Source organism: Scylla paramamosain, chromosome 17, assembly GCF_035594125.1.
Source record: "Scylla paramamosain isolate STU-SP2022 chromosome 17, ASM3559412v1, whole genome shotgun sequence".
NCBI classification, from domain to species: domain Eukaryota; kingdom Metazoa; phylum Arthropoda; class Malacostraca; order Decapoda; family Portunidae; genus Scylla; species Scylla paramamosain.
In genome coordinates, this window is record NC_087167.1 from 7,821,478 (window position 1) to 7,842,294 (window position 20,817).

At 33.2% G+C, this 20,817-nt stretch overlaps 1 protein-coding gene across 1 annotated transcript in view; it reads right to left on the bottom strand.

Annotated features, from left to right (window-relative positions):
* The window catches only part of LOC135108414 (inositol 1,4,5-trisphosphate receptor type 1-like), a 151,472-nt gene that overhangs the window by 44,591 nt on the left and 86,064 nt on the right, over nucleotides 1–20,817 (bottom strand). Inside the window, 4 exon segments of the mRNA XM_064019369.1 lie at nucleotides 3,080–3,142; nucleotides 5,268–5,358; nucleotides 6,298–6,464; nucleotides 17,359–17,494. Of these exon segments, the coding sequence (XP_063875439.1) occupies nucleotides 3,080–3,142; nucleotides 5,268–5,358; nucleotides 6,298–6,464; nucleotides 17,359–17,494 (457 nt within the window).

The following is a 20,817-nucleotide window of genomic DNA, read 5'->3' on the forward strand; positions in this document are numbered from 1 at the left end:
AAATATCCAACCTAACATATTTCATCTGTTACTGGTGCTTTCCTTACATTCAGTTACTCTCTCATATTTCTTACTTTCTGTTCAGTTACTTATATTTCAGTTAATATCTTGTCTTTTCTTGGGACACCAGATTTTAAAAGTTTGTTCTCACTTGGGAAAACTTTACGTAGACCCATTCATTTGTTATTTTTCTGCCATAAATTAAAAGTAGATGCAGTCACAAAAGACTCTTATTTTCACTTTATTAATTTCCTTTTTGGTTTTCAGCTTTCCATTCACATATCTATAAAATAACTTGGGTTGATCATCACATTTTTCAATTACTTTTCCTATTTTCTTTTCTCCTCAGAGTTTCACACATTTATTTTTTGCCAGTATATAACTATTCCGTAAATTGTTCCAGTTTCTTAATCTTTTCATACATCTTCTCAATCAGATCTTGCTAATGTGTATCTGATACTGAACCAGTCTTTGTTCCCTGCTCCTTTTTTTATTATCTTTGGTACAAATTTAGTTTCTTCTCATAAATTTAAAGAATTTCCTCCCATTCTTCTTCTTGGATACCCTCTTGCATTGTAAAACATGGTCCAGTTCTCCTCTTCAGAATACTCCTTAAGCTTTGAAAAGACCATTTTGCTGTAATTGCACCTCCCTATTCTATTCTTTTTCCTTTTATCTCTTTTTCCTCATTTACCTTAGATTCTATTACAACATGGACACTCTTTGTTCAAAAGGCATTCCAATCTGACAACTTCAATAAGTTCTGCTTTTTTATTTAAATAGTAGATCTAGTTGAGATAGTTCCCCATTACTTCAAAAGTGTGTGTGTGTGTGTGTGTGTGTGTGTGTGTGTGTGTTTACCTAGTTGTGCTTTTTTTTTAGCCTTATTTACAAGCTCCTTTTGCTTCAAACTTTCAGTCTCATACATTCCAATATTTTTCATCTCTAGACAACCTCCAAGACCGATTAATTACTTCTGCTTGTACCTGTGTTGCAAACCTTATTCTTATGGGTCTCATTTTTTCTTCTTCATATTTCCCAGTTCTATCAAACTCTTCCACTTCCTTTACTACCTGACTGTCTTCATCCATCACTTTCTTCAGTAACTTATTCAACAGGTTCTTTTCCTTTTCCTCTCTTTAAATTGTGTTTACTATTTTCTCTTCCTTTAAACCAAATACAATTACTTGTTTATATTTTTCTACAGTTTCTCTCACTAACTCTTTCTCTTCTTTAGTGACATTTACCACTTTCTGTCTGAGGTTTCGTTTCTCATTTTCTTCTTGTTTTATTATTTTCTTTAGTGATTCTTCTTCAAATTTACATTCATTTAACCACTTATTTTGTCTCATTTCCACAGCCTTTACACTTGTCTACATTTCCTCATTTCCTTTCTAAACAGTTTCTAATTTTTCCTTTATTTGTTTCTTTAAACAATCACTTTCCACCTTTAACTTCTCATTTTTATCTTCCATCTCTATCACCTTTGCTGTAATAGTCACCAACTCCTCACCTGTCTCCTTCTGGTGTGCCTCCAATGTCTTTATTCTCCCCAATAACTTGTCCATCATTTCTTTCATGTACAAAATTTTTCTACACTGCAGTCTATAATTTAGTTCTCTTTCTTCACCAGTAAAACCTTCAGAGGACACCCTTTCTTTTTGGGGTGCCGCCCTCTACTATGTTTGTCCAAAGTGTAAACAAACCAAACCGAACTTTCCTAGAGACAGGATAACTATACTTACATACTGTTTCTCCCCTCCCTATTTACCAGCTAGGTATTCCTGTGTCTTCATAACATATCTTGTTCCACTGTGAGCAATTTGAGTTTTATTTTTCCTTCTATATACAGAGCACTAGGAAACATGTCCTGTCAGCTCTGCTGCCGCCGTGTGTGTGTGTGTGTGTGTGTGTGTGTGTGTGTGTGTGTGTGTGTGTGTGTATATATATATATATATATATATATATATATATATATATATATATATATATATATATATATATATATATTAATGAATAAATTTCATAAGATTTCATAGTATACTACTGAAAACAATGAAGTATAATTTGTGAACACAAAATTATCATATCACCATCCTAAACAACTTTGTTTTCATGTCTACTTCAATAGTTCCTGTAATTATTTTTACATAGTTATACTTCACTATAAAGTTACTGAACACTGCCAGATTTTTTAATAGTTATAGTATTACTTTTATCTTTTGCAGATTAATACCTTCAACCTTTTACCCTTATCAATAATTTTTTGACATATATGAACCTACACAGAGACCATTTAAAACTGCAGCCACAACAGTACAATACTTTTAACCTTTTGCATTTTTTAATAACTTTTAACACCCATAAACACATATTGAAACCATTCAAAATTACAGCCAAATAAGTAAAATGCTTTCATCCTCTGCAATTTTCAGCAATTCTTGCTCTCATGAACACACATATTGAGACCATTCAGAACTACAGCCACATAAGTATATATGCATAAAAGCACTATTATGAATGCAACTAAAAAGCAACAACACTCAGAAGTGGACAGAATATTAATCATGATATATATCTATGTAAAGCTTTCTAGCACACATGGAAAAAAATGAAAAATAGATACAAATAAAAAATAAATAAAAATTATTAATAAAGCACCAAAAAACAGACATTAAAAGTCAGCTAGCTAGAAGAGTGATTGAGTGAGTAGGTGAGGCTTGTTTTTTTATGGGAATTTAGGAAACAGCTGGCAAAACTTTGCATATTTCAAATAACCACTAAAACTCTTTTGTAAAAAGAATAAATAAACAAAAGCACGTATTTCCACATACGGGTCTAAGCAGTAATGTAATTGAAGATGTCATCATTAGATATACAAGTTTAAATAAAGAAAATTAGGAAAATATGTTTGTAAAATGTGTTGAGATTGAAAATGAAGAATGTTGGTAATATATATTAAGGTTGTAATATATAAATCATAGTGTCCAATTCTGATGACTAAGTCCAGCTGTTCCCTCCCCATAGCATCAGACAGACAGACAGGCAAGCCAAAGTGTGACCACATGGGCATGCATACTTCTGTACTGTACTGCTGAACATAAGGTTGTCCCCAGAAGTCGCGGGCCTCATCCAGGTATTTCTGTAAGCAGGTAAGAGTGCAAGCATGCAGTGAGATAATTCAACAATGTAACCACTTCTCTCTGAAGAGTGAGGAAAAGTGTGGGGATCCACACCATTTTGAAGTATGAGAGAAGGAAGGCCCAAAGGGTGCTTACCAAGACCAGTGAGAGTTATGGGTTGCTTATACCTGTAACTGAATGCCCTTACCACCCTCTTTGTGGGAGGTAATGATTTAGTAAAGTAAGTAAAGGTAAAGAGTGAGACAATAAATAATTTTGCAATTTCCCTCTCTAGATGCTTTAGAAAAAACTGTCAAAGCCTTTTTTTATACTGTCTACAGCTTGAATTAAAATGTTATATTGTAAATAAGTATTGTAAGTAAAACTTACTTTTCTAAGATTTTGCTCAAATTAAGACGTAGGAAAATTTTTTCACATAACACTATTACTGATATTGAGTTTTCATTTAAAAAATTGCAACCATAAACATTTCAACTAATTATACATTTTTCTTTTTCTATCTAGTTATTTATCTAAATATCTGGCTGAGATCCCCTCAAAGGGAGGTAGCCAATCATATATATATATATATATATATATATATATATATATATATATATATATATATATATATATATATATATATATATATATATATATATATATATTTTTTTTTTTTTTTTTTTTTTCTTTCATATACTAAGAAGCAAAACAGACTGCTGCTTGGTTACTCACTGATCACCTGATGCTCACACCGGGATTAGTGTTATCACTAGTGGATGTCAATGTTCAAACATATTGAGCATGAGTGATTGATATAGCAAGAGAAACTCTACACAATAGTCCATGTAAAGGAAAGAGTGAAAAGTTTAGATGAAAAATCCTATGATGGAAAATGACAAGACAACTTCTTGAGAGCAAAATCAAAGCTACATGTAATGATAAAACAATTACCAAAATTTCAGCCTGTGAAATACAATATCCTGTACAAGGCAACAAGTCCTGTGATGATGCTGAAGCTTCCTCTCAAACACAGCCTGATAACATTGGGGAATATTCTTTTCATGCTTTCAATGTGCACCTTCTAAATATACTGTTTCATTCTGGCAAATTTTGTGACAAGTTTCCAATATTAAGTAATGCATGTTATCTTAATCACAAATAGCCCAATTAGATGTTAGAGTCTAGGCATGGAATGATATAAGAGCATGCAAAAAATGCAATCAAATTGATGGAAGATACATCATCATCACTTTTCTAGTTCAGATCAAAATCCCCAAGAAAAGCTAAGACGAGCATGCAGAATCTTTCTTTTTGCAATTTACCAATGATACAATCAATATATTTATGACAATGAGGCAAAGTGAGCCTATGAACTCTTTAATTGTCAGTTTACTCTAATTCAGTAAGTATCATCCAAGATGCAGGAATATACTGAAAAAAATACCAATAATAATAAATAAATAAATAAATAAATAAATAAATAAATAGTAAATAAAAGAATGATGTCTCAAGCTCAATACTTTACACCCTGACTTCACAAAGATGTATACACAATACAATTACGATAGTGACTGAGATAACACAGCTTAATGAAGAGATATAAGGATTGCACAGGAAAACATTAACTCACATGGAAAAAAAAAAGTTAATTATATGTCTATGTTTATCTATATAATTGATATAATTCTTGAGTGAAACTTGTCAATTAAATATAATCATAAATTCCAAATGGGCATAATTAAACATATACTTTGCTATAAAATTAACACGTATGAGCCTGTACACTATCAATGTCAACTTTGTTCTATGTGTATTTTCATAATGAACTCAGGGAACTTAAAGTGAAAATTTAGGTTAAATTGATTAAAATAAAAAGAGCTGAGTGATAAGAATACAATAACAATGCATACAACATTATATGCGTTGAAAAATACTTCAATACTAAACATAATATATCTTCATAAAGGAATTGGTAATTTCAACTATCTACTTATAATTATGAGAAAAAAAAAAAAATCTACAGAGATGGAAATGACTATGCATTACATGAGGCTATAACATGTGAGTGTACAGAATGTACTCAGTATATATGTAGCTGGATACATGGTTATATGTGCATTGCATGATGTGAAAGTAACTCACCTGGATGGTCTGACTCTGATCTGAGAAAGGACTGTTGAAGAAGGTGGTGATGATGGTCATGAGGGAGTTGATCACGTAACTCTCCAGAGCTCTGATAAGAAAAATGGAAAACAAATGAGTGAGCTCACTGTGCAAAGTATGGCAAACTTCAAAACATTAAATGTTAAGCTATCTGAATAGCTGTAGTGTTGCCAATGTATTTCCCCCCAAAACCTCAAGACTGAAATGTTTTTATTACAGTCTTCTAGTACACACAATCTTTTCCAGGCCTCTGCAGTAGAAAACAATGGTGTATTTCGGTGTATGCACATCATTAGCAGCTGATGCATTCACTAATGATCCTCATAACATCTTTAAGATTATCCATTGGAAATGTCACTGGTTCTATTCTTGTTCAATTATTGTACAACAAAAGCACACAAGTCAATCTATTTGATATGTTATATCTCCCTGTTTAAGTGAATATTACAGCTGTATTTCATGCAAATCATATAAGGTGACTAAAAGGGAAGAGGCAAAGGGGGTACAGAGAACCCCTCCTCTGTATTTTTACTCACACAATGAGACAAGACACATCTTATGAAGGCTACCTCCCTTTATGGGGGATCTAATCCTGATATATAACACATATTGTTGGTATTATAGGGAAGATGAGTGTGGGTATGTTAAATTCAGGACTGAGTTTGTTGAATGCTGCTAGTAGAGAATGGTGTCTGATTCAGCTGCTGTTTGCAAACAACATTAACCAATTCAGAGGAAAATTCAGATGAAAGTTAAAAGAGCTTGGAAAAGTATGAAGAACAAGTAGGTTATGAGTGATTGGAATTAAGAGTATGATAAAGTAATCTATGATTATGGTAGATGACAGGATGATGAATACGAGTTTAGCTGCATTTTTTATTTATTTTTTCCAGATTAGGCCTCCCAAAATTGGATGTGCCTTATATACCATAAAATACAATAACTGATCAAATGCATTAAGAAAAGCTGGCAAGAGCATCAATAAACACACAAAATAACACATACTTACTTGTCAGAATGCCGTCGGTCTGGTGGAGCATTGGCAACACGAGCCATGTCCACAAGGAAAGACTTCTCAAACAGGCTCCAGATGTGGTGGGAGTTGTAGATTTCCTTCATTTCTACTTCAGTGTCAATGTAGCAGTGGTTGAGGAAATTGATGTAAGCCTCCTTGACCTATAACAACACAGAGAATATTAATTTTTCAATAATTCATCATAGATTATTTACTCATTATAATAATTGAAATTTCTTCAAAATACACTTGAAAGGCAATGTTCTAAGATAAACACTGACATGATTTAGCTAATTTTTCCACAAATATATATGAATTAAATTACTAATTTGAGACTTTTATATCAAGTCAAAATATTTTTTTTATAGATATTAATAACACATTTAGGCAACCATTATTATGCTCCTTAGAGTTGTAAAATTCATAATCAGTCAGAGTAATACAATTTATACAGAAGATCCTGTTTTCTTATAATATAGAGACTTGGGTACCTATTTTGATTTTGTACATTTAACACATATGATAACTAAATAAATCCATGATCATCTTAAAATTTCTTAAAACACAGATGACAAAACCAAATCTATGTGCATACTGAACCCCCACACCAACATGCTGGGTTCTTTGATTCCTGTGGACACACAAGAGCCCTTAACACAGGTGCAGGCAGGCATTTGCAGAAAAAAAAGTATAAGGGATATATAAACAAAGCACAATTTCATAATGAAGATATTCTCTCTTTCATGGCTTTGTTTTCAAGCTAAAACTTTGAAGTTCCTTAAGTATGATTACCTGAGAATAAGTTTTCATAAACATAAATGTCATACATAAGTATCATGAACATAATATAGCTAAGCAAGTTAGCACTACACCAAATCCTAATATCTAAAGCGATTCCAATAACCGAGTATTCTAGTATCTCATCTCAGTTATCTCCTTTACTTCACACATATTAGACTATTAAAATGGCAATTTGATAATCCACCTAAACAATAACTTCCCATGCTATTTATTTATTTATTTTTTCTTTTTAATAAATTATTTGTATGCATTCAGTGAGAGCAGAAGGCTTATTGATCCAGGGAATTTTCATCCAATTTGGAATGATGTCTTTTCGTTTTATATGAATCTCTCTCTCTCTCTCTCTCTCTCTCTCTCTCTCTCTCTCTCTCTCTCTCTCTCTCTCTCTCTCCTCTGTCAGCATACATCACAATAAGCTATGCAAGAATGAACTTGAAACTAAGTGCTCTGGGATGTTTTTTTTTTTTTTATGTAGAAGGGACACTGGCCAAGGGCAACAAAAATCCAATTAGAAAAGGGTCCAAAGCAGTTGTCAAAAATTGAAGGATAAGTGTCTTGAAACCTCCCTCTTGAAGGAATTCAAGTCACAGGAAGGTGGAAATACAGAAGTAGGCAGGGAGTTCCAGAGTTTACCAGAGAAAGGGATGAATGACTGAGAATACTGGTTAACTTTTGCATTAGTGAGGTGGACAGAATAGGGGTGAGAGAAAGAAGAGAGTCTTGTGCAGCGAGGCTGTGGGAGGAGGGAAGGCATGCAGTTAGCAAGATCAGAAGAGCAGTTAGCATGAAAATAATGGTAGAAGACAGCTAGAGATGCAACATTGCAGTGATGAGAGAGAGGCTGAAGACAGTCAGTTAGAGGAAAGGAGTTGAGACGAAAAGCTTTTGATTCCACCCTCTCTAGAAGAGCAGTATGAGTGGAACCCCCCAGACATGTGAAGCATACTCCATACATGGGAAGATAAGGCCCTTGTACAGAATTAACAGCTGGGGGGGTGAGAAAAACTGGCGAAGACATCTCAGAACGCCTAACTTCATAGAAGCTTGTTTTAGCTAGAGTTTCCAGTTCAGATTATGAGTAAAGGACAGAACGAGGATGTTCAGTGTAGAAGAGAGGGACAGTTGAGTGTCATTGAAGAAGAAGGAATAGTTGTCTGGATTATTGTGTCGAGTTGATAGGTGAAGGAATTGAGTTTTTGAAGCAATGAACAATACCAAGTTTGGTCTGCCCAAATCAGAAATTTTACAAAGATCAGAAGTCAGGAGTTCTATGGCTTCCCTGCCTGAAATGTTTACTTCCTGAAAGGTAGGACATCTATGAAAAGATGTGGAAAAATGCAGGGTGGTATCATCAGCATAGAAGTAGATAGGACAAGAAGTTTGGTTTAGAAGGTCATTGATGAATAATAGGAAGAGAGTGGGTGACAGGACAGAACCCTGAGGAACACCACTGTTAATAGATTTAGGAGAAGAACAGTGACCGTCTACCACAGCAGCAATAGAATGGTCAGAAAGGAAACTTGAGATGAAGTTACAGAGAGAAGGATAGAAACCGTAGGAGGGTAGTTTAGAAATCAAAGCTTTGTGCCAGACTCTATCAAAAGCTTCTGCTATGTCTAAGGCAACAGCAAAGGTTTCACAAAAATCTCTAAAAGAGGATGACCAAGACTCAGTAAGGAAAGCCAGATGATCACCAGTAGAGTGGCCTTGACGGAACCCAATAGAAGATAGAAGGTTGTGAAGTGATAGATGTTTAAGAAGCTTCCTATTGAGGATAGGCAAGAAATTAAAGCAATAGGATGGTAGTTTGAGGGATTAGAATGGTCAGCCTTTTTAGGAACAGGCTGAATGTAGGCAAACTTCCAGCAAGAAGGAAAGGTAGATGTTGACAGACAGAGCTGAGAGTTTGACTAGGCAAGGTGCAAGCATGGAGGCACAGTTTCGGAGAACAATATGAGGGACCCCATCAGGTCCATGAGCCTTCTGAGGGTTTAGGCCAGCGAGGACATGGAAAACATAATTGTGAAGAATTCTAATAGGTAGCACGAAGTAGTCAGATGGTGGAGGAGAGGGAGGAACAAGCCCAGAATCGTCCAAGGTAGAGTTTTTAACAAAGGTTTGAGCGAAGAGTTCAGCTTTAGAAATAGATGTGATAGCAGTGGTGCCATCTGGTTGAAATAAAAGAGGGAAAGAAGAAGCAAAGTTATTGGAGATATTTTTGGCTAGATGCCAGAAGTCACGAGGGTAGTTAGATCTTGAAGGATTTTGACTTTCTGTTAATGAAGGAGTTTTTGGCTAGTTGGAGAACAGACTTAGCATGGTTCCAGGCAGAAATATAAAGTGCATGAGATTCTGGTGATGGAAGGCTTAAGTACACTTTGTGGGCCACCTCTCTATCATGTATAGCATGAGAACAAGCTGTGTTAAACCAAGGTTTGGAAGGTTTAGGTCGAGAAAAAGAGTGAGGAATGTATGCCTCCATGCCAGACACTATCACCTCTATTATCCGCTCAGCACACAAAGACAGGTCTCTGACATGGAAGCAATAGTCATTCCACGGAAAATCAGCAAAATACTTCCTCAGGTCCCCCCCAACTAGCAGAGACAAAACACCAGAGGCACCTTCACCTAAGGGGATCCTGAGGAGGAATTGGAGTAATAGGACAAGATACAGATTGTGATCAGAGGAGCCCAACAGAGAAGAGAGGGTGACAGCATAAGCAGAAGGATTAGAGTTCAGGAAAAGGTCAAGAATGTTGGGCGTATCTCCAAGACAGTCAGGAATACGAGTAGGGTGTTGCACCAATTGCACTAGGTCGTGGAGGATAGCAAAGTTGAAGGCTAGTTCACCAGGATGGTCAGTGAAGGGAGAGGAAAGCCAAAGCTGCTGGCGAACAGTGAAGTCTCCAAGAATGGAGATCTCTGCAAAAGGGAAGAGAGTCAGAATGTGCTCCACTTTGGAAGTTAAGTAGTCAAAGAATTTCTTATAGCCAGAGGAATTATGTGAGAGGTATACAGCACAGATAAATTTAGTTTGAGAGTGACTCTGTAGTTGTAGCCAGATGGTGGGAAACTCGGAAGATTCAAGAGAATGGACAAGAGAGCAGGTTAAGTCATTGCGCACATAAATGTAACATCCAGCTTTGAATAAAAAATGAGGATAGAGAAAATAGGAGGGAACAGAAAAGGGGCTACTGTCAATTGCCTCAGACACCTGAGTTTCAGTGAAGAAAAGAAGATGAGGTTTGGATGAAGAGAGGTGGTGTTCTACAGATTGAAAATTAGATCTTAGACTGCAAATGCTGCAGAAGTTAATGAAGAAAAGTTGAGGGGGGGGTGTCAAAACACTTAGGGTCATTGTCAGAAGGGCAGTCCAACCTGGGGACATTTGCGGTCCCCTCCCCAGATGGGGACTCCAAGGCTGGTGTAGGAGTCGCCATGATAATTTTGAAATTTTGAGTGAAGGGTGTGTGTGATATTAGGTGCTTGTAGTTTTGTGTGGAGGAAGAGAGTTGTCTTTAGAGGGGAAGCTGTGACTGCCCTCCCTTGTGTTGTGAGACACAAAGGGAAATGTTCAGTGAGGTCACAGCTGGGTTTAATGATAAGTTCACAGCATCCCCTGATCCAGTGCTTTAGACCTCACTGTGGGTAATTATCATTTCAGCAGGTGCATGAAACACCATTTCATAAAGAATTGTGAAATGGTGATGCAAGTGAAACACACTAACAAACAATAGTAGCCTACAATGTAGGCTTGTTGATTCTATTCCATGAATATTGCAGTAAGCAAGCCACGGAAATGGTAATATTATCAAATACTAGGAGATGATAGGTTGCAATCATTCATGTCATATTTCTTCCAAGAACTCTTTCCACATAATATATCCCACCCAAATAAATGGCAAAGGATATAGCAGCTAACACATCTCATGGAATATAATTAGAAACATAAACAATGATATTCATTCATGAAGACCAGAATGAGAAGGCCTAATCATCTACTCTTTACCTACAGACTTCTCAAAGAAATGCTGTAAGTAGGGATCCTTCCCATTATATATATGAGCTGCCATGTGGAGAAGTGGGGTAAGCGTCAACCTCAGGGGATTTGGAGTTACAACCTTGCATTACTACTCTGACCCTTCCTTTTTCATGCAAGCAAGTCGCTTACCCTAAAGCATCAGTGGAAATATGATAGAAAGTCTTAAGAAAAAAAATTTCACTCAAGCATCTGGAGTGACTGAGGCTGGCTTGGCACACCAGTGTGAAAGAATGGTGTAAGCATCCAGTGTGGTGGAAAGCAGTGGTACAGTTACCATGTCCTGCTGAACTAAAGAAATTTTCTTCCAATAGTAAACTTTATTTTTTAATTTTACTAGCTGGCTTGATGTTCTTTTCTCATACTTTTTATTTTGTTTAGTGACAGCTTTTAAAAGTTTGTTCCAAGTGATTGTGTTAGCTAGACTAAATTCAACAATTTGCATTGTGTTACAACTCATAGCATCTCTGCTTGAGAGTGGATACATCAGTCCTCCTTGCTATGCCATTCCGTGTGCACTGTGCTTGCCGCTGACTAATTATTTGCATTTTTGTCTGAGTTGGAATTGTAAAACAATGTCATCCAATGAGTGGTTTTGTACATAATGCAGGGAGTTTCATCTTTACATAAGCTTCATTATGGTTTTAAATAATGGTTCTAGCTTTAAAACAACAAAAATATTGCAGTCTGAAGTTGTGAAAACTTTAACTGTGGTGTCAGATGTTTTTAAAAACTGGTGCTTCCCTCACTTCTCCATGCAGTACCTCATATATATATATATATATATATATATATATATATATATATATATATATATATATATATATATATATATATAAACAGTAGGGTACAGGACAACAAACATGATGTAGTGTTCGTTATGGCAAATGTGCGTTATGGTGACTGAAGAACCCATGGGAAAAATTAATTGGTTCCATGGAACCAGATAATATAAAAAATTCCACAATAAAAAAAAAAAAAAAAAAAAAAAGCGCATTTGCACTACTACATTTGAGTAACAACAAATACATACAATACCCTCCCGAGTTTCACACCTTGTTCTAAATTCTCATCATCCCGAGTATCGCATATTACCACCCCAAATTTTGCGCTATTTTGAAAAGCATTGGTCACATTTACCTACTGTTGGTGTTGTGTGTATACATACAGTAAATCCCACCTAAATCGGAGCCATATCTCTCTCTCTCTCTCTCTCTCTCTCTCTCTCTCTCTCTCTCTCTCTCTGAAAGTAAGATAAATCCTAAGGATTGCTAAATAGAATGAGGCTGGTTGAAAGTGAAAATGTAATTATGTATACAAGAGTGAGAGAAAGTGAGAAAGGATAAAGTGAAAATACATAAAATGAATGAGGGGGAGACAGAGGGCTAGGTATCACTCCCTTGTTCCTTATCTCTGACAGATGAAGGTGAGGGGAGGTGACAGTGAGAGAGGTTTGAAGCAAGACAAAAGATGGGAGAGGAGAGGGAAAAAGGGAGGAATGGACAGGGGGCGGATGTGAGCCGCAGCTAGCATAGCTGGTGAGTTAGTCTTGCGAGTTTTAATTTATTCAGATTAAATTTCTATTAAAATTCCAGTGCCCGCATGAGTGGCAAGTCTGTTATGCCAGTTTTGGTTCATTATTCCCATTGAATATTTATTAAAATTTCATTGCATTATTGCAGATGTATGTTATAATGACTGTGTTGTCATATAACCTACTGTATATCATAATCACTGTAGGATAAGCTATGCCCTATGCCTTCTACCCCCTTTCAGCAGGGGAGCTGATTGGAGCCCTCATAATCTCCTTGCCATTTTCCCAAACATTTTTACTTGTAATATACCTATTTTCTATCACATTAATTACCTTTCTCCTAAGTTGATTTCCAAAATATCAATATAAAAGCAGCAATAATAATATCGAAGTATTAACCCTTCATAAAAAATCATGGAAAGAAATAACACATACTATTTACATAAAACTAATCCATATGACTGTCAGTAGGCACCACTACACATGCGGTGGATGTCAACAGTCATAAGACTAAGTTTGTGTAAATATGCTATTTGCTTCCACTAGTATTTTGAAGGGTTATTACCTTGGCATTATGAACTGTGATTAAGAAGTTCCAGGACTGTTCCTATTGCTAAAGAACAAAATACAGCATGGACATGTGCATATAGCAGCAGTAAGTAGTAAGGTTCTAGAGGCAGCATGTGGTGTGGTGTCACAGTATCAATATTGGAGCATGGTAAACATAAAAATCATAGTTAACTTTTTATAGAAATTAAGACACATAGAAAACACACTTTTTTGCTAGATATATAATTTATATATCAATATTCTTCTTCTGCATTTTATGATTTGATCATCTATAAGCTTAAATTAAAAATTTTTATCAGAATTTTTTTCAAATTTTTGTACAGGACTGGACCTCTGTTAAAAGATTTGAAAAAAATAATAATTTAAAGAATTTGTGATATGTTCTTTATAAAAAAAATTATATATATATATATATATATATATATATATATATATATATATATATATATATATATATATATATATATATATATATATATATATAGGTATGCAAAATAGTCTTTTGAGTTTTTGGAGTAACAAACAGAAAGTTTTTCACTTTCTAATGAAATTAAGACAAGTAGAAAACATTTCCATTGGTATATACATTTTATATGAATATTCTTCTTCTGCATTTCATAATTTAATCATCTATAACCTTAGATGAAAAATTTGAAAAATTTCAATCTAAAGAATTTTTCCCTAACAATTGTGATATGTTTTATACTCATTAAAGAATCATTATACATATGTAAAATAGTCTTTTCAGTTTTTTTTTGGAATATGTTTTAGATAAAAACATATTTCACTTTTTCAGAAATTGAGATACATAGAAAACACACTTTTTCGACAGATATATAACTTTTATATAAATATTCCCTTTCTGCATTTTATGATTTAATCATCTATGACCATAAATGAATATTTTTATCAAAAATTTTTATTTTTATTTTTGTACACCTGTGTTGAAAATTTTGAAAAAAAAAAAAAAAAATTGAATTTAAAGAATTTTAATGTAACAATTGTAATATGTTCTTTACTTAAAAAGAACCATTATACATATGCAAAATACTCTTTTGAGTTCTTTGGAATACAGTACAGAAAAAAAATTATTTTTCACTTTCTAAAGAAATTAAGACACATGGAAAATGCAATTTTCAGATTGATAAATGCATTTTGTACGAATATTTTTCTTCTGAATTTTATAATTTAATCTGTAACCTTAGATGAAAAATTTTTATCGGAAAATTTTTTTCTACTTTTTTTACAAGTCCAGACCTGTATTAAAATTTTGAAAAAATTTCTTTAAATAATTTTTCCAGCAATTGTGATATGTTTTGTACTTATAAAAGAACCATTATACATATAAAAAATAGTCTTTTGAGTTTTTTAGAGTACGGTTCAGATAAAATTCATAACTGAGGCAAGTAGAAAACATTTATATATATATATATATATATATATATATATATATATATATATATATATATATATATATATATATATATATATATATATATATATATATATATATATATATATATATATATATATATATATATATATATATATATATAATTTTCATGTAAATAATCTTTTTCTGCTTTTTAAGATTTAATCATCTAAGAATTTAAATTAAAAATATTTATCAGAATTTTTTTTCAATTTTTTGTACCTGTGTTAAAAATGTTGAAAAAAACAATTTAAAGAATTTTTACATAACAATTGTGATATGTTGTTTACTTAAAAAGAACCATTATACATATGCAAAATATTTTTGTGTGTTCTCTGGAGTAAGGTACAGATAAAAATAATTTTTCATTTTCTAAAAAAATTAAGACATAGGTAATGCACTTTTTTTTTTTTTTTGTACAGTACAAATTTTGTACCTCTACAAAATTTGAAAAAAAAAAAAGGATAAAAAATTTTCATTTAAGGTCATAGGTGATTTAATCACAAAATGCAAAAAAAAGAATATTTATATAAAATTTATGTAAATATCAAAAAAGTGTTTTCTACGTGTCTCAATTTCTATAAACTGTGAAGTATGATTTTTATCTGAACCATACTCCAAAAAACTCAAGACTATTTCACATATGTGTAATGGTTCTTTTATAAGCTCAAAACATATCACAATTATTAGGGTAAATATTTTTTTATTTAATTTTTTTTTTTTAACACAGGCCGGTCCTGTAGAAAAATTGAAAAAAATTTTCCAATAAATATTTTTTCATCTAAAGTTACAGATGATCAAATTATGAAATCTAGAAGAAGAATATTCATATAAAATGTAAATATCGATGGAAAAAGTGTGTTTTGTACGTGTATTAATTTCTTTAGAAAGTGAAAAATTATTTTCATCTGTACTGTATTCCACTGAGCTCAAAAGACTATTTTGCATATGTTAAATGGTTCTTTTTAAGTAAATAACATACCACAATTGTTACGTAAACATTTTTTAAATTTAATTTCTTTCAAAATTTTTAACACAAGTCCGGACCTGTAGAAAAATTTTTAAAATTTCTGATAAAAATTTTTCAATACATTAGAATACTTTACTCACTTTTGCTTAATGTAGTGTTTAACCCACCCCTTAGTTAAATATGTGCCATACCAAATCTTAATCATACTACCTCTGCATTATTCAATTAAAAATACACTGTAGAATTTGGTCTTGAAAAATTATTTATACAATCATTTTCAATTTTTCCCTTGTAGTAGGAGAAGAGATTAAGTGCAGACTCTGTGGTCAGGTTGAAAGAAAACTGCTACTACATTCACTGTGTATCATAAGAAAGCAACTAAAGATGGCAAAGCAAGAGGACTGAAAATCCTCTCCTCTGTACTTTTATTCTACAATAACTTTTCTGGGTTACTTCTCTTTACTGAGGATCTTACTCTGGCACATGGATATTTAATTTCAAGTGCAGTAAAAATAAGACTTAGAAAATTTTTAAAATGATCGATCACATATACTGCTGCTGAAACATGCCAGGAAAACATTATATATATATATATATATATATATATATATATATATATATATATATACACACAATTCAATCTAAAAATAAACTAAAAACATTAGTATTCAGACATCTTGTTAAAAGAAAGACGATAAAAAAGAAGAAAAAATATGGACACAGCAATCATCCCAGCCATCACACAATGTTATTTAGTTAAGTAAAATAGTATAATGTTTACAATAACTGCTACAAGATCACCACAGTACATGTATATGACATTCTGGAAGCATCATGTGTTAGCTGGGGCAGCAAGGGAAGTGAGGTAGATAGCAAATACTACAGGGCAGCAGCAAGGGAGTATTACAGTACCTCGATGATACACTCGGGGTGTGTCACCACAGACACTATGTCGTCAAGGGTAATGAGACTGTGGCATTTTATCTCTGTGTACACGTTCTTGCCTTCCGTCAGCGTAGCCAGGAGGTTAACTAGCTCAATGTGGTACCTAGGGGAGGGATGAGGTGAGTGGGGAGGGGGGGGGAAAGAACCACTAATTTAATGGCTGAATGGAGTAGCTGCCACTGAGGACCTGGTGAAGCGCTGGGCTGCATTCTAAAAAGTGTAAGTTAGTGTGTTCATGTGTTAAGACTGGCCAACAGCCAACACAGGGATGAAAAAAAGATAGACACATACTACCCAACCTCAATTCAGGAAGCAATAGTGTAATGCCCAGGTACATGTAATCAGTCAAGTTTACATAAAATAAAATATTTGTAAGTTTTATGAATATATAAATATATATATATATATATATATATATATATATATATATATATATATATATATATATATATATATATATATATATATATATATACACACACACACACACACACACACACACACGCACACAGCAAATGCCTGCCTGTGCACATACAAAATTACTGGAGTATTTTTTCCTTTGACAAATTCTATCCATTCATGAATTTTCAGATTCTTTTAAGACTAAATAATTTCAAATATTTTTTAGTGAAAAGTAGAATATGAAGCTTGACTGATACAAGTGCCGACACAGACCATGGCCCTACACTGGCATGGGCCAGCTGTTGGCCCCCTCACCCATGTGGCCTTGCCCGGACGTGCACAAGCTGTGAGGGGAGGATTACCTCAGGGATACAGTCCTTGTGCTCTACCATCGCCACTATGTCGTCCAGTGGTAAGAGACTGTGACATTTGATCTCAGTGGAGGCATTCTTGCCCTCAGTGCAGCAGGCTAGTAGCTTCACCAATTCTATGTGGTACCTGGAAGGCAGCTCTAGAAGTTAAAAATAAGCAAAGAATATAATACTGTTTCAGGACACAGAACCGCTGGTACTGTATCTTACTTTTCTCTTACCCAGATGATTTGATTACTCACTGCAGTGAGGTAAGTGCTCCAAATTCCTTCTTATTCAATATTTTGATAAACTTTTATCTTTCTTTGATAATCTCACTCATCTAATAATGCTAACACTATTTTGTTTGCATCTCCATCACTACCATTATCACTAACCATTTTTTTTAATATAATTGGGAATTTTTCACATTTGATAAAAACCTATCAAAAGGAAGAAAACTATATAAAGTTATAGGTAACATATTAATTGATATTCATATACAAAATTCAATCCCAAACCATGGGTGTACCTCTCTATTAACATGCATACTTGAGGAAAATAAGAGTAAGCAGAGTAAACCTTCCTAATTTTTGGATGAATGGCCTGCAACCAGTTACTATAAGTTACAAGTGCAACTACTCCAATCATCAACTAAAGGTGATGCACCACCACTTGCCAGATGGCTTCTTTTTCACATGTAAAGGAGGTAGGCCAATGGCTTAAAATGAGCAAGAGATTAAACACTACTGTGAAAGAGTGTGAAATATTGAAGAGGCTAATCAAATGAGAGGCATTGGTGAGATAAAAAGCTTTTGATTCATGATGATTGACTGAGTAACAGAAGGCTTCCCCTACTCCACTCAGAAATTGCAGAAAGATCCCCTCTGTAGCTTCTCATAATGAAGTGCTTGATTCTAGCTGAGTTGATGATCTGACAAGTGATACTGAAAAATGCATGGGTAGAATCATTAATATAAGGCAAAAATTTTAACAGGTTATCTATGAATGATGTAAAAGTAGTGAATAATAGAACAGAACATTACTGTTAGGTAATACATAGAAAAAAAACTGTGGCCACCTACTATTGAAGCAGCAGAATGATCAGAACAGAAATGAGATGAAGGTATATGTAGACAGATGGATAGAAAACATGAAGAAAGCTCAGAGATCAATAGTCTATGCCAGTCTCATCAAAGCTTTTTATGCAAAGTTTCACCAATATTCTTATTTACCCGTACAGTGTTTAGCACGTATAAATACATACCTCTTAGGGAAATGTTTAGTTTCATCTATTTTATGGTCTTCAATTTTGCTTGTATGTATAAAATTTGTCACTAATGGTAACAAAGAATATTTGGACAAGTCAGGAGTCAGTTTTCATATATATACATATATACCTGTCTTTTGGGGTTGTAGTTATTGTGTACTGAATACTTCTGTAGGAATTGAAACATATTTGGGAGTTATTTTGTAATTTTGATGCATATGTCAACATGCATATAATATCAAAGCATAAAAAGAAATTGAAAGTTATGCTATTTGAGAGGGATAAAAATTTTGGTTATAAATGTTCTGGTGCACTTTCATTGTTACGTGGAGATGGCTATACAGGGTGGGTTGCCGTTTCCCAAAAAATCTTTCTCTTAGGAAGTTACTTCTCAAATCTATAATCAGCAAGGCATAAGAGATAAGAAACAAGACTTCAGAGTAATCAGAAAAAAAGGATAATTGAAAGTCATAAAATTCATAATATATATATATATATATATATATATATATATATATATATATATATATATATATATATATATATATATATATATATATATATATATATTTATTTATTTATTTTATTTTTTTATTTTTTTTGAGAACTGCATGCATAGTAACCATGGCCTTGAGATGTGGGGTATTGCCAGAGGCACATCCAACTATTTCGTTGAACTTACAGTTCTTGTTTATTTATAGTATTTGTAATGTAAAGAAGTACTTATTTATTACGCACAATATTGGGTTGTGGAAAATGTATGTAAAGGATAGATCATAAGCTTTAAAAATATATAAATATAAAATTCCACATCCTCAGCCTGATATCATGAGCACTGAGAAGGGAAATATTCTAAGAATGAAAATCCAATTGTAGCCACATCTCCCTTCATGAAAAAGGGAATATATATATATATATATATATATATATATATATATATATATATATATATATATATATATATATATATATATATATATATATATATATATATATATATATATATATATATATATATATATATATATATATATATATATATATATATATATCAAAATGATTTGTGATTTTTTCTCATTTTACATGGTAAATAAAAAATACATGAAAAAATGCAACCTACCAAGACCCCCATCTCTGACAAAGGACAACACTGTACAGGTTAAGTTAAAATAAAGATGGAAAGTCAGCAGTGGATCATCCTTTTCAGAATCCATGCTGATGGTCAGATATGATACTGTGAGCAGATAGATAGTTATAATTTTTTTTTCAAAGAAAAAAGTTTTGGAGAAACTGAGAATCAAAACTAGTGAATGTGGCCAAACTCCAAACACAAAAGGGCTGATATTGAATGACACTGGCAAAATCTTTGGCCAACATAGTGTAAACACAGAAGAACAATAGGAAGGACACCCTCAAGGACTATGTGATTTGTGATAAATCAATTTGTAATCCATCTATCAAAGCAACATGACATAAAATGTGGAATATGGAAGCAATCACTCATCAAAGTACTCAGCTACAAGCAATATCACATAAATATAACTGGCTAATTGCCTTGCACATAGTAGTGACTATATCAAAGCACTTACGAAGCAGATACATATGTGAAGTTATTGGAAGACATTCCTAAGGATAGCACTGCACTTACGTATAAAGTTACATCATCAAAGAGAAAAAGGGAGGACAAAACTGCTGAAACTGCTTACAGCAGTCTTATGCAAGTTTTTGAAAAAAATCAAATAGGAAAAAAGACAGGAGTGAAACCCAAAGAAAATATTTGAATAATATCACATCTGCTATTAATGTTGTCCTGATAAATAAATACAAATTAACTACATGGTATATTTTTTGTAATTACATGGAAGCTCAAAAGTGGGTTTGAACAGGAATGTTATGAGAACACAGGGAATTTTTACTAGCAATTACATCAAACCAAAAAATTGAGGTAGAGGATAAAGAGATGAAAAATTAACAAAAAAATAGAAAAATAAAAATAAAGTAACAATAAAGGAATAATAGAAGTGCTTTTGATAAGTGAGACAGGATCTGAAAAGTGATCTTCCACTGTCATAAAAAAAGATGCCTCTGGAGCAAAGTGAGAGTGGTTGTGCATGACAAGGATGAACAGACAGTAGTTGTCAAAGGATGAATAGTAAGTAGTATCAAGAGCCTTAATAAGAGGTGTGTCTGCATCTTGTCTG